This window comes from Dromaius novaehollandiae, chromosome 6 (assembly GCF_036370855.1).
Source record: "Dromaius novaehollandiae isolate bDroNov1 chromosome 6, bDroNov1.hap1, whole genome shotgun sequence".
Lineage (NCBI taxonomy): Eukaryota > Metazoa > Chordata > Aves > Casuariiformes > Dromaiidae > Dromaius > Dromaius novaehollandiae.
The window spans coordinates 9,525,085-9,539,160 of NC_088103.1; the positions used below are offsets into that span (position 1 = coordinate 9,525,085).

Consider the following 14,076-nt stretch of genomic DNA (forward strand, 5'->3'; position numbering starts at 1 on the left):
GTGGAGTCCAGGCTGGCTGCAGGTAGAGGCACGCTTCACCTGCTCCTCGCGTCCTGACCCGTGGGCAAGCGGCCTCCGAAGCTGCGGGAAGGCTCCGCGCAGGCAGGGCCTGTCCTTGGAGACGCCGGGAGCTAAAGCATGTGGCTGCCAGCGCCAAGCCCTCGGCACGGAGGAAAAGGCAGCTGTGGTTATGCCTGCAGGTACCGGCGCCGGGCTGCGCGGAGCGTAGTGATCGGCTCGCCGCTTCCCAGAGCCTTGCATTTCATTTGAGCAGCTCGGTATAGGTGGAAATTCGTGTGAAGCAGAGGAAGCTGGGATGGGGGAAGGCTTCAGGGCCAGGATTTGGGGGAAAAAAAGCTTTGGCTTGCTTTATTTACTGCCCTTTATACAAGATGGGTTCTGACTAGCCAGGCCAAAACCCAGCGACTAGCCTGAGGGCGTGATTTCCAACAGGATTTTTATTCAGAGATCAGCTAGAGTTGCATTGAAAAGATTTAATGGGTCAGTAACTAAACTGCCGTTAACTTTGGAGCATCCCAGCGTAGGAAGTAAAAGCAAGGAGAGGATCTAGGCGATGCTGAGACTGCACGACTTGTTGCATGAACTCTTTGTACTACGTAGGGAATGAAGCATTTCAGGTGTAGCGGGTAACGTGACAGCAGTTCCTCGCACAGGGCTGTGGCACCGTTAGTTGGTGGGGTCGGGCTGCCTTGGCTTCTCCTCCCGGGACGAATGGACCTGGAGGACTTCTGCTGTGCCAGTGCGCGCTGAGAAAGAAAAACGCATCTGAGATGGATTAAAGTCCTGCTGAACACCGAGAAATTTAGCTCTTTGGCTAGGGTGGGGAAAAAATGAAGTATTTAGAAGAGCAAAGTGGCTGAGGCGTCTAAGGGCCTAAGTCCCATCTGAAAATGAGGCTCCAGAGTGCTTGCGGGCAGAATTTTCCCAGCAATCCTAAGAAAGGGAATTTATCCACTGTCCCACACCCAAATCCCGGCGGGAGGAAACCTGCTCCCCTGGCCTGGACTACCGCTCGCTCCCGGTGATGGGCTGGTGAGCCCCTACGTGCTGCCTCTGAAATCGACACGGAGGAAATCTTGCTGGCATTTCTTTACCTACTCTGTTACAATCTCACGCTCATAATAAGATGGCAATGGTCTGGAAAAGTGGTCACGTAGCTGGAGAGTCATCAGGGAGGGGATTTATCGCTAGGTTCCTAAGTGAGGTCTCTAGCCTAAACCAGCCATCCAGGATCCTTCTAAAGCCAGGGGAGAAGAGAGAGGTGTCTTTGGAGGATGCCGTGTGCCGCATAGCCTGGGCACTGCCTTACAGTGACATTAATCTCCCTCTGATGGTATTTATTTAACTCCATCAATTATGTAGGAAATTTAATACCTAGCTCGGGCTTTGATGTGTGCTTAGGAATGAATCACCCTCTCCGAGTGACGCGCGGCTTTGTCGGTCGCTGGAAGGAGGCGTCCCTGCCGGAGCGCCTGCTGGGGCCCCGGGGTCCGGGTTTGCAAGGACGCCGCAAGCCTGGGGTGCAAAGTGCGTGGGTGGCAAAGGCAGTGCGTTTTAATGCCTATCCGTACCTGCTTTCTCCTCCTGTGGAACTGGTTCTTGCTTCTGTCCCTGGGAGCATCTGTGAGAGAGCGGAAGAAATCAGATGCTTTATCTCCCTGGTGCGGGTCACAGGTATGCAGGACAGGCGGCTGAGCCTGTTGCTCAGTGTTATGCTTGCTTGCGGTGTTTGTCCTCTCCGTGGTGACTATACAATGCTGTGGCTGTGGGTCTAGCCAAAGATACCGCTGCCCAGCATCGCTACGTGGTTTACCCCTATCCTGTGCTTCCATCCCACGTGCTAACAAAGTCACAGGCCTGCCAAAAACGTTCGTGAGCTTCGACTCCGCTCCTCAGTAGAACCAAGGGGTGGGGGAATGAGGTGTTCGCGCAAGGTTAACCTGGTTAGGAGCCCCTGGTGTTTCTTTTCCCACGCGCGGGTCCGTCCTGCGTGCGCACAGGAGCCCCGAAGGGTCGGTCCCCCCCCCGTCCTCCTGCAGAAATGCCCTGCGGTACCTGCCTGGCTGGTTCCTCCCGCCGCGCCGGTCCCTGGAGGAGAGGCCCGCGGTGGCCTGGGACGCCTGGGACCTGGCGCTGTCCCCCGTGCCTGTGCCCAGGGCCTGCGGCTGCAGCTGGAGGGTGGCACTTGCAGCCTGCAGCAGCCCCAGGACAACATCCTTTTCTGTAAGAAGAAGAGGGCAAAGAGGCAGCTGTGGCACTAGGAGCTTTGGTATTGGTGGTGTAAGCTGGCCCTCCTTCCCCCCGCTTTCTGGATCTTCACTTTTGATTTCCACCCACTTTGGAATTAACCAACTTTTATAAAATCTCTGATTTGCTAAACTTTCTCCCCAAAGCCTTTATCTTTACCTCCTGTTTTCCTTCCTTCCAGCTTTGCCCTCCCTGCTCCAAAAATCTCTGCTTTCATGCCCACCATCTGTACTGTGCAGGGCAGGGTGAGAAATCGCACAGCCTCTGGGGATGTCACGCTCTCGGAAAGATGGCTTATGCAATATTGCAAATCTATAGACAGATTTGTTGTCCTATAAATAGTGCTGCTAAAAGCCTGGGTGCTCCTGCAGCCCCTCACCGTATCACCCAAGAGAAGCATGTTCTCCCACCTCCAGCCTGGCACATGCTGCCAGTGCAAATCCTCTTCTAACAAACTAAATCCATGCAGTGTGGTCATGGACACCTACCTCCCCATCATCATACTTTCTTAGCTGAATGCCTTGCTGATGTCTGGAGGTTTATCTGCAACTAGCACCTAAAACTTAGAGCCAAAGTGGCTGTGCCAAATATTGGGCAGCTGAAGCCATAATAACTGGGTAAACAAATAACCCGGATAGCTGAAGCACTGAGCACTGATCATCTCCTTGGGGTGAATGGCTTCTTTAGAGCAGTAGAAATTTTGTAGCTGAAAATGCTGACCAATGTCTTTTAAAAGTGAACAGCCTTTTTGATTTAAGGCTGGATTCCCTTGGAAAGTATCAGAAAAACCAAAAAACTAATCAGCAGCAGAACGGGCAGAGTGAAGACAGCCCTCCTGGAGACCAGAGAGAGACAATGTCCCAAAAGCTCTTTACACTCTAGGTCTGTCCAAGTGTTCGAGAGGGCCCAGGACCATAACGATCTGAATCCCGGGCAAGGGGCAGTCGTTACAAACACAGTGATTAGAAAAACCCAAGCAGTTCCTCGTGACCCCATTTCTCCTCCCCAGGGATGTGCGCGGCAGGGAGCTTTGGGCTCCGTGAGATAAGAAACGCTGAATTCACTCACGGCAGGCCCGGCCGAAGTAGCGAGGCTGGCAGGCTTTAAGGACAGGAGTGGGATCCTGAGCCCCAGTCCCCAACCCTCATATTCCTGGCTGTCCTCACCCCTCTGCCCGGCTGTGAGCAGCCGCTGCTGAGCCGCCGTCGAGGAGTGTGCCTGCAGGATCTGCCCCGGCGGCTCCAGCACCTGTTGGCGGAAGAGCGTGGGAGAGACGGTCAGCGTAGTCGGGTCATCGTGCCCCGGGTTGTCTGGAACACGCGACGGGTCAGCACGGTACGCGCGGGGACCTTGGTCACCTAGCTAGGACACCAGGAGGGACTTTGGCAGAGCTGCAAGTAGGGCGGAGGACATGGAGATTGCTGCACGAAAGCCCCTCAACTGCAAGTCTGAACACACGGTCTCGGCTGGCCGGAGGCAGGACCAGCCACCCGTCCCGGCTGGGCGCAGGCTCCTCGGGCTCTGCGTGCCTCCCCATCCAGGGGCACCTGCACGTGGCAGGGGGCACTTGCAGGGGCAGATTCTTGCCAGAAATGTCCAATGGAAACAGCAGTGCATTAGCCGTGCGAATGCCAGCAGCAGAAGAAAGCCAGGGTCTCTCGGCTTGGAGGCAGGACGGGGCTACGCGCTTGGGTTTGAACTGCGGAGGCTGCTGCATGGTCTCCTGGCTTTCCCAGTACAGGTCTCAGCTAGCTGGGAAATTTCCAGCTCCGTTTCTAGTGTCTGATCACGCTGGGGCAGACTGGAGGGGGAAAGGAAAGAGTCTCTAAGGGCTCTGTTCCTCCCCCCTTTCGTGCACATGACGATCCTTGGTTACACACCCACTCCAGCCTCCCGTTATTCGGGAGTTTTTAGGAAAGGCCTGGAAGCAAGTGCAAAATAACTGCTGACAAAATATGCAGCCATCCCAAAGGAGGAAATAAGAGGTAATGAAGAGGACATAACAGGCCCCCAGGGGCAAATCACAGAGGCACGAGCGAAGGATGCTGGCTGCCCCTACGGAGCAGGAGAAGGCACGAGTTACTCTCCTGAGAGACCTTTTGGCTGCCATGAGGAGCCTCTCGAGGGGCTGCTTGCTTCTGCTAGCTAGGACAGCCCGTAGCAGGTCCCACTGCAGCCGGCTGGGCTTTGAGCCAGGGAAGACCTCAGGTGGTTGCCACTCGTCCGGTCCTGCCCGCACGTGGGTGCTCCTGAGCATCCCCTGGGCACTGCCCTGGCCGAGAGCCAAAGCCGGGCACGTCCTAACTGGGAACAGAGCACGCAGTTGAACAGCGAGGCTGATTCACTGCGGAACACATTGCCGAGGGAATCAGCAATGCTCCATCTCCTGGTAACCTCCTTCCCAGAAGGAATGCGTTTTGGGAAGATGGCTCTTCTGCAATGCAAGAACAGCCAGGCATAATTCTATAGCCCCAACACGTCCGATGACGTGATATAATGACCCGTAGTGGCTTTAAATCTTAATCAGTGCCGCCTATCTTTTCTATTACGGACCAGCAGATTGTGAAGGCAAGTCCTACTGTCTGTCTCTCTGCCCCATCTGCTCCAGCCCTCCTTGCCTGGCCGCTCCAGTCTCTTCTGCTTACCACGAGCTCTCGGTCCTGGCAGGAGAGGGCAGCTTGCTTCCCTTCGGTCCTGGCACTCCCGCGGTACAGCTGGCGCGATGAGCGGCGAGCGGTGGCACGAGAGGGAGGTGGGATGAGCTGTCCCATCTCTGCTGGGTACTGGGTCACCCGCTGGGCCTGCCAAAATGTAAAAGCACATGTGCTGGCTGAGGAGGAGCCAAAATGCACCAGAACGGTGCCCTGCATCCCCTCTTCTGTGCCCAGCCGCTGCCTTTCCCTAGTGGTGCTCCTTGGGTTTGACCTGGAGCTGCTCATACGTCCTGGTCCACCCTTGCTGCTGGGCCCTTCTCAGGTGCTGGGGCCGGGTGCTGAAGGGGGGACTGTGTCAGCTCCTCTCACCCGTGTGCTGAGGCAGGACTGGCCTCGCGATTCAAGAGGCGAAAAATGACTGTGTTAAACCAGTTCTCGGTTTGGCTCAGTCGCCTTCACTTTTGCTGCTGGAGGCATTGGCTTTGAATAGTGAAGCCTGCTTTCCAGCGCCGCGGGGAAGGGGCTCCCTGGGCTCCGGAGACTACGAGTCAGTACACGATGGAGGGATGCATGCTGCGTGGGCTCCAGGGTTTGGACGGGAGAGTTCAAAGCTGGGGCTGGGAGCAGAATTCCTCCCCCTGCACCTTTCACCCTGAGCAAGGCGCTCTTCTAAGCTTCCCTCTTCTCAAGGAGATTCCCCACGTCCCTTCAAGTCCTAAAGGACACCCGAACATCAGGACTTAGAGGAGTGATGGAGCAGCCTCAGACTGAGCGTAGTTCTGGTTTTTCTCCTTGTTGCCCCCACCCTTCCCCTCCCTCCCATGTGCCCCCCGTACCTTTTCGTGACTTGCCACCTCCTCCTTTGCCGTTTCAGCAGGAGAGGCAGCGTCAACTCTGGCGGCGAGTTCCCTCGGTTCCTCCCTCCAGGCCTCCGACAACACACCTGAGAGAATTGGAGAGCTGTGAGGAATTCCCCCCGACTTGCACCGGTGACACCCCAAAGTCCTCAAAACCCCGAGCGAAGAGACGTCCTCTCATTTCTCCCATCCAGCAGCCTCGCGAGCAGAACCGGGACCTGTTTCAGCCCAGCGAGATGGACCTGTCCATCCCGAACCCTGCTTCGTCGGGACAACGATTACCGGAGCCTGGGATGGGGAGCGCGCTCACCTGCGGTCAGCCACGGGATCGCCTTGCTGGGGGGATCCCCGATTGGCATCTGCCTGCCCGGCCCCCCCGGGATGGGGGTGGAAAGCCGGTCCTTAATCCGGGATTGAGGCGAGAGCGGGCTCAGCGCTGGCCAGCCGTCCTTCGCCGTGCATACGGGCACGCCGTTCAGGCCTGCGGAAAAGGGGAAAAACCAGCACGGCCAGCAGGAACCCACATAAATCTCAGTGTTTCTGCTATGTCCCGCCAGGGTAATAAATCCCCTAGCGCTTTGCAGCCAGCACGGGGCCCGCAGCACCCCCCCGGCTGCTCCCGGCCCCCGCGCCCCCCACCCGCGATGTGGGTCACCCGGTGCGGGTGGGGGTTGTGGGGCGAGCAGAAGGAGCGGTGGCCGAGGTTGCCGAAGCGGGAGCCGCTCCGGGAGGGGGGTCGCGCAGCCGCCGGGCCGAGGGGCCACGTGGTCCAGCGGTGGGTGATGCCTTTGCCTTCGCACGGCCGGCGACGGGGCTCCCGAGCCGCCCCGTCTCCCCCGCCGCAGAGGCACCCGTGGCGCTGGAAGGGAAAGAAAAGCAAATCACTCACCCGCAGTCCCAGCCGCTGAAACCCCTGTGCCCCAGGACGACCGGCCGGGCTCGTGACACATGTGCATGTGTGTGCAAAGGAGTCCTGCAGCAAACGGCTCGTTCGGTATTTATAGGGACAGGGTGTTGTCACCTCCAGGCCAAGAGGCAGCTCCCGCGAGGAGAAGCGGGAGGCGAGTCCGTGCTGACTCCCAAGAATGTGCTGAAACGCTGAAAAAGGAGCCTGCGAGGGAAACCCCCAGAAAAACAACCGTGTGCCATCGCCACCGCGGCCCTGCTGCTGATTTTTGAGCCCAGATCAACGCGCGGCATCTGCAGCCACGTGGAGTCCGGCCGGCATCGCTGGCCGCTCTCCTTTGCTGCCGGTACCGCTCAGCGAGTCCTCCCGGCCCTGGCACTTACTGCGGCTGCTGGGAGTCGGGTTGCAGATCCCCGGGGTCTGTTGACATTTTAGCAGGTCTCTAAGAAGGCAGGAAAGCTGCTGCTCGTTCCTGTGCCCTTAGCCACACGGCCCTCTCGATACGTGACTGTCTAGTGTTACACAGGCAGATGCTGCCCGTCACTTCCCAATCCCCGCCTAGATTTCAGCTTTGCAAAACAGCCCGTGGAAGACGTAAAACTGGATGGCCAAGCTGTGGTGCAGCTTCTGCATGTGACGGCACCTGGCTGGTAGGGATGCCAGGGTGACCAGGGACACCAGCCGGCCCTGGGTGTGGGGCGCAGCAAAAATCAGAGGGTGTCACAGTGCAGGATTCGCGTGTATAGATTTTGGGGCAGAGGGATCAAACCAGAGGAAGAGACCTGGTGGGCACTGACTTCACTTTGACAGCCAGATGCTTGGGATGCAAAGTCCCTGCTCCCTAGCAGGGTGACCACCGACGGGTTCTTTGCTTATGCAGGCTGAGCTGGGGGCCTGTAAAAGTCTCTAACAGCCTTTTTTAGAGGCTAATGCTTGAATATCTGGAGAAGAAGCTGAACTGTCCATTCCCCGTCTAAGCTGGATCATTCATTGCCTCTATCCTCCAGGCTGGGGGCAACCCCTCCGTGGGAATTTGTGGATATATTGGAGAAAGCTTGAAAGAGTCCTAGAGCTCACTGGGAGCAGGTGATGATGCTCTCCTCCAGCAGCGTGCAGCACTCGAGTAAAATACTCAGCGGTAAACACAGCCTTGCAACACATGGTTTCTTAACAATTTACCATGCACAAATAATACAAGCAAAAGGCATTCCGGTAGTTTCTCTGAAAACGGTAATCTCCCCAAACTCATCCCTCTGTGAAATAACCTGGGGACAGTTTTCTCGAGCGAGGCATCTGCAACACAGTTTAGGAGTGGGGGGTGTCGACACCTTTCCCAGCTTGGTTTCCCTGTTCAGGCAGGCCTGCCTGATGCTTCCTTAGAGCTTTTCTAATTTTTGTGTTTATCAACCCGTGCAAGCGCTCTTGCTGCAAAAAGATGTGTTTTAATGCAGAGGAAAGCCTGCCAGCCGTGCCTGCCACCTGCGGACAAGGCTGGCCACCAGGACCCTTCAGGCCAGGGGAGCCAAGCGTGTGCCCAGCATAGAGCTGATGACAGGTCCTGAGGGCACTAATGGGCCTTAATGGTCCTGAGCAGCCTCACCTGGTGCCCACCCACCCATCCACGCCACATTTAAGCCCAGCCCTGGCTCCTAGGTGGGTCCTTCAGACCCATTTTGTAGCCTTGGCTGCAGCCTCATCCCTGGCTGCTCCTGGCTGGAGGCACCCTGGACCTGGTTCATCCCCTTGCTGCATCTGGGGTTGTTGGTGGAGCCTGGTGCCCCATCGGGTATGTAGGTCCCCTGGGGGGCCATTAGTGTTCCTGAGACATCTGTCCCTTCCTCCTGCTTCCCCTCTCCAAGGTGTATGTGGTGTATCCTGCCATGCAAAAAGCTTGCCTGGGTGAGGGGCATCAGGCACCCAGGGTCTGACTCTGCCCCCAGAGACTCTATTAATAGTGTAAATGCAACCAGATACCAGGAGCAAAGCTATGCAGATAGACTTTTTTTTCTCCAAGACAAATACCTTGGGTGAAGATACAATTCCTGCAAAATGCTCCATATCCTGCTTTGGGAGCAAAGATGTGTTATCTATCTGACTGGTACCAACATTACCTGGTTTCAAAAGCAAAGAATAATCAAAGAGAGGTAGGTGAAAATACTCAAATGCTCTCAGGCATCAACAGTAAATACTGGGCTTTGACATCTTTAGAGCCATTTTATTTATGAATCTTCACACAGCTCTGGTCTTGTATTATACCTTTTAAAGACAGCTCATGTAAGCTGAGCCTAGCAGCTAGCAGTTCTCGCTTCCCAGCCTTTTTTTAGGCAGTTGTTTTGCAGGGAGAATTTCACATGGACAAAGGAAAGCAGCCAATGCTAGCGATGCGTCTGCTGTTAGATATACAAAAAGAACTGCTCACCACCAGCCCTTGTGCTGGGGAGAGGCTTGTGAAACCCCCCGCTTTGCATGGCAGCGTGCGTGTGTGCTTTGTGCCCCGTTGTGCCGGGGTTGCTAGGCTCCTTTCTCAGGACAGCAGCAGAGCCTGCCCGCCCTTCTTCCCCCACCCACAGCGGCTGTGAAACACCCTCGCGGCTCCGTTCCTCCCGAGCCTTGGTCGCTCACCATAGTTACGTCTCGGGCTTTCAATAGCTGAGGTCAGTAAAGGCTGCCTGGGCACGGTGAAGTAGCAGGAGCCGGTTTTACATCTGAATCTAAGGTCTCCCGAGCCCAGGCTGCAAAGCTCCTCTTTGGGTCTGATAACCCTAAGAAAAGCTTTTGCTACACCGATGCCCAGTGATTTCTCTTGGAATTGCAAAAGATGAGGCTGGAATTGACTTCAGGCGGTTGCGTGGCCCCTCTCCCCGCTCCGAGGCAGGGCTGGCTTTGCCGGTGCTGTTCACCATCAATGACTGTCTCACCTGTTTGTGAAGCCCCTCTGCTGGTGGAGATTCCCGGTTCCCCGAGTGAATTTGGTCCAGTGCTTCACTACTCTGGGTACAAAGGTTTTCTTATGTCTCATCTTGCCTTGGTTGTAGCTTATAACTTCTAACCTTAATCCCAGTTGACATGGAGGGCTGCTGCTTTTCTTTACAGGGGATTTTGAGGAGATGTGACCCTGTTGCCTTCTGTCTGACCTCAGAGGCCCTGTTTTCCAGACCCCTCATCATTCCTGTGGTTCCCCTATGCACCTTTGGTAATCGGTGCACGTCTCTGTGAGCTGTGTGCCCATTTGGGCCCGGTTCTGGCTGCTCTCTTCCACCTTCTGGGAGCCATGGATGAAGGTCTGCTTTGGATGAGCACATCCTGCTCCCTCTGCTCAAGCAACTAATCTTGCAGCTATTCTAGTCTCCCCTCTTCTGCTCTGGTTTTAGACTTTTTAGCTGTGATTGGGGCTTCCTTAGGCTAGTGTGAAACACCTGCTGAAATGGGAAAAAAGGAAGATTTTCTTTTTTTTAAGGTAATAATGCTTCCTCCAAGTCCTTGAGGCATGATCATATTTGTTTAAAAACAACAGAGCAAATGCCCCTGGTGCTGCATCTTCTCTCTGCGTAGTTCATTAGTTTGTACTCAACACTGCTAGGGAAACCATTCCAACCTTGTCAACTGGCAATGCGACCGCCTCTTAATCTAGCTTTAAAATAGGTTTTTAAATCAGGTGATGCCTCTGCTATTGATCTGAATTCTTAATTTAGTCAGTGGCTGTTTAGCAGGATCTTTGTTATATATCTTTAATGCCCACTGCAGGGGTCAAAAACAAGCACATCTGCTTGTGGTCTGAGGCCGATCTTTGGAGCACCTTGGCATGGGCTGAGGCTGTAGTTCACGTGATGTGGACGGCCAGCTTGTCTCTGGATCAGCACGGTGCCAGGCTCCTTGGGAGTGCAACGTGTCTGGGCTGAGCTAAAACCAGCAACAGAGAAGGAAAATGCACAGATCCAGCTCTGAGGGCTAAAGCTTCTGCCCCACTCTGCTCTCCGCCTCGCTGTAGGAGGGAAATCCTTCTGACACGGTCCTTCCCGTCAGCTTTCTTTGTAGTTAAGCTAAAAAAGCTAGTGGACAGTGCTCAGTATTTTGGGACCTAGTGGGATAACTGCAGATGAGAGGAGCTGCCTTATTGCTGGTTAGGCAGTCAATGCCTCAGTCTGCAGCCAGAGCACTTCTCATCCTGGCTGAACTGAATATAAATAAAGGGATTTTTAGAGATGCCTTGGCTGGAAAGAATTTAACAGAACAGATTGGAACATCAGAAGCACAGTAATTGATATTTCATTGTTCCTCTAGATCTTAAAAAAGTGTGTGTGTGTATATATATATATATATATATATATATATATATGCAATATTTTTTTTTACTGTAGTATTTTGAGAGATGCTACTGTGTCTCTCCCCAAGAAAAACCTCACAGCCTTATTGTTTCCCCTGTTTGCTTCGGTGAATGGCTTTTCACTTGTATGCTGCTTGTAGCCAGATTATTTCTCAAACTGAGGTCCCTTAAAGTGCTCAGGCTTTCAGAAAATGAAGAGCTTTGTTCTAGCTGAGGGATTTTTTTTGTTTTTTTCTCATTTTTGAAGACACAGCACTCCACATTTTGAAATCTTCAGAACATGACTGTGCATCTTTCCAGCTCCGGGAGGTCATGGTCACGTCTTGCTCCAAAACCTGCCGGCGGAGTAGATTGCTCTTGAGTGAGTGGTATTGGGAGCTTTTCTGCTGTGCAGATGCTTTTCTCTTAACTCTAGAAGTCATTTGATATCATCCCAGAGACCTACTAATGAGGTGATGCTGATGTTGGGCCTGTAAAGGCAGGAGTAACCGGAGGACATGTAAAACCCTCCTATCAGTGCTCATTCAAGTCCTACTTGGCCATTAATTTTTCAGCGTACACAGTATCATCAGCAATGTCTTTGTTTGCATGCTGGGGTGTAATTACCAGTTTACCCTTTGCGCTGGGTGTCCTGTTACTCCGCTGAGCATCCCTGAGTTGCAGGCAAAATGTTTTATTTACCAGTGTAACCTAACCTGGCTGGATACAAAAGCGTGCTCCACTTAATAAAAATAATAATAATAAAAAGGAAAGAGGCCAGAGAAGCCAGTGTTGGGATCATCTTTCTGTTGCCCGTAATCCCTGCCGCCCCTGAAAGCACTGCTGCCTCGTGCAGCAATGACAGCCAGCAAAGCATGGGGTGAGTCGCAGGTGGTCCTGGGAGGTGCCACACTCCGACTGATGCTTCATCTGATATTTAATCAGCTATAGGGAAATCATGGATGCTTTCCTGACTCTGACACCTGTATCTTGTTACTTATCAGACTGCTGCCGCTGGCTTTAGAGGTAGCTACAAGAAAGCCAGTGCCTGCTTAGAATTAAAATGATTCTTGGGGAGCCTCAAGTGCAGCTGAAGAACCTCTTGCTTCTCTCTGTTTGGGAGATATATGAGAGTCAGGAGGCATTAGGCCAACTCTCTGCATTTTATTTACATTTTTACAATTAAACAGGCAGTTGATAAGATTGACAGGAAAGATATGATTTAGGAGCTTGTTAGACAGAAACCTCTAAACTCTTTGGGTGATTTAAGAGCGGTAGGATATGAAGAATGTTTTCCAGCGTGGGATTAGTGTAATCAATACGAACATGCCTGCTGACATAAAAGTCACTTCTTAAAAAGCAATTTATCACGCATTTAAATGCAGGAGCTGCAGTGTTTGACAAATCCTCAGCCGAACGAAGGAGAATATTCCTGTCTGACTTCTTTGCTCTTGCTGGAGCAGGACAAGAAATCAATCATAGTTAAGAAAAGTGCTTTTCTTAGTGATCACCTACAATTTAGGGGGAAGCAGTAGAAAAAGTATCCAGGGGCATTAATTACAATTTAAGCTGCACTGCCTTCTTTCCCTGCGTGTGAGGTCTGGGGACTGTGCAGTATCATTTGTGGGATGTATATTGTAAAAACACTTTTTTTTTTTCCTCCCCAGGCTTAACGTTGGAGAGTCAGCTCCCTCTATGGTCGGAAGATGGAGGGACACCTTCCTCCCTTCGGGGGATCTTTCAGTTTTCGCTGTGCTCTGGAAGAACTGGGTGTTTCTGTCTAGCAGGTACAGAGAAAGCCTTGCCTCCTTCCTAAAACCGGGTGCGAGGCGACGGACCTCGAGCTGCCTCTGTGCAGCAGCTGGGTGCAGATGGGATTTTTGGGGGGTTCCTCGGTGCTGGGCCCAGCTCAGCTGGGAGACCCGGGGCCTCCTGGCAGAGCGGCGAGGCACGGCGTGGGTAGCGGTCCCTCCTTGGTGGCTTTGGGCGCTCGGCTGGCGGCAAAGGCCAGGCGCTGGGTCACCTCCGGTGACAGCAGGAGGGCGAGGGGCACCCGAAGGTGACTCAGCCCGTGTGCGGCAGGGATGATCCTGCGGCCGAAGCTGCTCTCCCGGGCTGCGGCTGCAGGATGGCTGCTGCTGTCTCCAGCTCTGCAGTTAAGTGGGATAAATCCTGTCTGAGGTCTGGGTCGCACAGCGCCGGGGCCTCAGACCGGCTTTTAAGCGGTTATACGGCCTCATGCTGACTCCCACCGCCTGGAGAATGGGGCTGTTGAGGGCAGTTTGCTGTCCTCAGACATCAAGGGGACCGTAAGCGGTGTTACCTACCTCGGCACCACATCTAGTGGCTGCAGCTGTAGGAACAAGGTCCTTAGTGATCCCCAGAGATAACAAACTGATATGCATGAGCACATGCAAATATTGGAGTACAGCTCCGTGAGACGAGGCTTATCATAACCACGAGGCTGTCAGCTGATTCCCAGGCACCCATCCTGCAACTGGCTCTCTGCAAGGCTTCGTGGCAGTGGGGCTTAGTTTGCTGTGTGGTGTGGGGTAGGCAACGCTTTTTCACCATTATCTTGTGTGTTTGACTGGTGTCAGCACTCCCAGCCAAAGAAACAAATACAGAAATTCTTGTGTATATAGGACATGTGAGAATTTGTCCTGTTTGGCAAAAAGCATGGCTTTTTTTGTAGCTCACCTTGCTAAATGCTGAGCTCTTGGTGTCAAAAGGAGAGCTTGCTGTTTCCTTCTCCCCCATCTCCAGAGCAAGTCTAAGATGTTTTTTTCCCCCGGCAAGAAGCTCTGAAGAAATCGGTGGGAAGCAAATTGCAACACTGAAGAAAGAGCAGTTTGACATTGTGAGTATTACAGCCACTGTGAGCCCAGGACCACAAGGTAATTGTTGCAGCAATCCAAATCCACTTGGAAAAGTGCCTCTGATGGGAGCACTGCCTCTGCCTAGGCCTTGGCAAGTGTGATTTTTTTTTTTTTTTTTTCTTCAAACAGCTGCTCTTGGGAAGCAGCTAGAGGCTGTCTCAGTTGTGGTTTAATCGTCTGGTAACAGGCTGCATTGCTTTCTAGCCTG

At 53.5% G+C, this 14,076-nt stretch overlaps 1 protein-coding gene and 1 long non-coding RNA gene across 4 annotated transcripts; one reads left to right on the forward strand and one right to left on the reverse strand.

Moving 5' to 3' along the window:
• Positions 1-443: 443 nt before the first annotated feature.
• Positions 444-8,313, reverse strand: TBATA (thymus, brain and testes associated). Of its 3 annotated transcripts, none has more exons than XM_064513620.1 (8): positions 6,669-8,313; positions 6,090-6,260; positions 5,759-5,865; positions 4,914-5,069; positions 3,435-3,516; positions 2,077-2,242; positions 1,593-1,642; positions 444-767 (listed from the first exon to the last, which is right to left on the reverse strand). In XM_064513620.1, exons 1-8 carry the CDS (start codon positions 6,733-6,735, stop codon positions 688-690), a joined length of 879 nt encoding a protein of 292 aa, XP_064369690.1. In that variant the 5' UTR covers positions 6,736-8,313; the 3' UTR covers positions 444-687. The 3 variants fall into 3 exon arrangements, with proteins under 3 accessions (XP_064369690.1, XP_064369688.1, XP_064369689.1); XM_064513618.1 differs by having other exon boundaries at positions 3,337-3,516; XM_064513619.1 differs by lacking the exon at positions 6,669-8,313 and having other exon boundaries at positions 3,337-3,516; positions 6,090-6,654.
• A 2,842-nt stretch (positions 8,314-11,155) lies between these two features.
• On the forward strand, positions 11,156-13,840 carry LOC135328682 (uncharacterized). Its single transcript, XR_010389641.1, has 3 exons — positions 11,156-11,371; positions 12,657-12,776; positions 13,756-13,840. It is a non-coding gene; the product is annotated as an uncharacterized LOC135328682 (long non-coding RNA).
• The last annotated feature ends 236 nt before the right edge of the window (positions 13,841-14,076 follow it).

Excerpts from the sequence above, each read along its gene's own strand:
- TBATA (XM_064513618.1), bottom strand. The coding sequence starts at position 6,735 with ATGCACATGTGTCACGAGCCCGGCCGGTCGTCCTGGGGCACAGGGGTT. Across the intron at positions 5,866-6,089 it reads GATCCCGTGGCTGACCGCAG|GTGTGTTGTCGGAGGCCTGG; the intron begins GTGAGCGCGCTC and ends CAATTCTCTCAG. Across the intron at positions 1,643-2,076 it reads GGGAGGAACCAGCCAGGCAG|ATGCTCCCAGGGACAGAAGC; the intron begins GTACCGCAGGGC and ends GCTCTCTCACAG.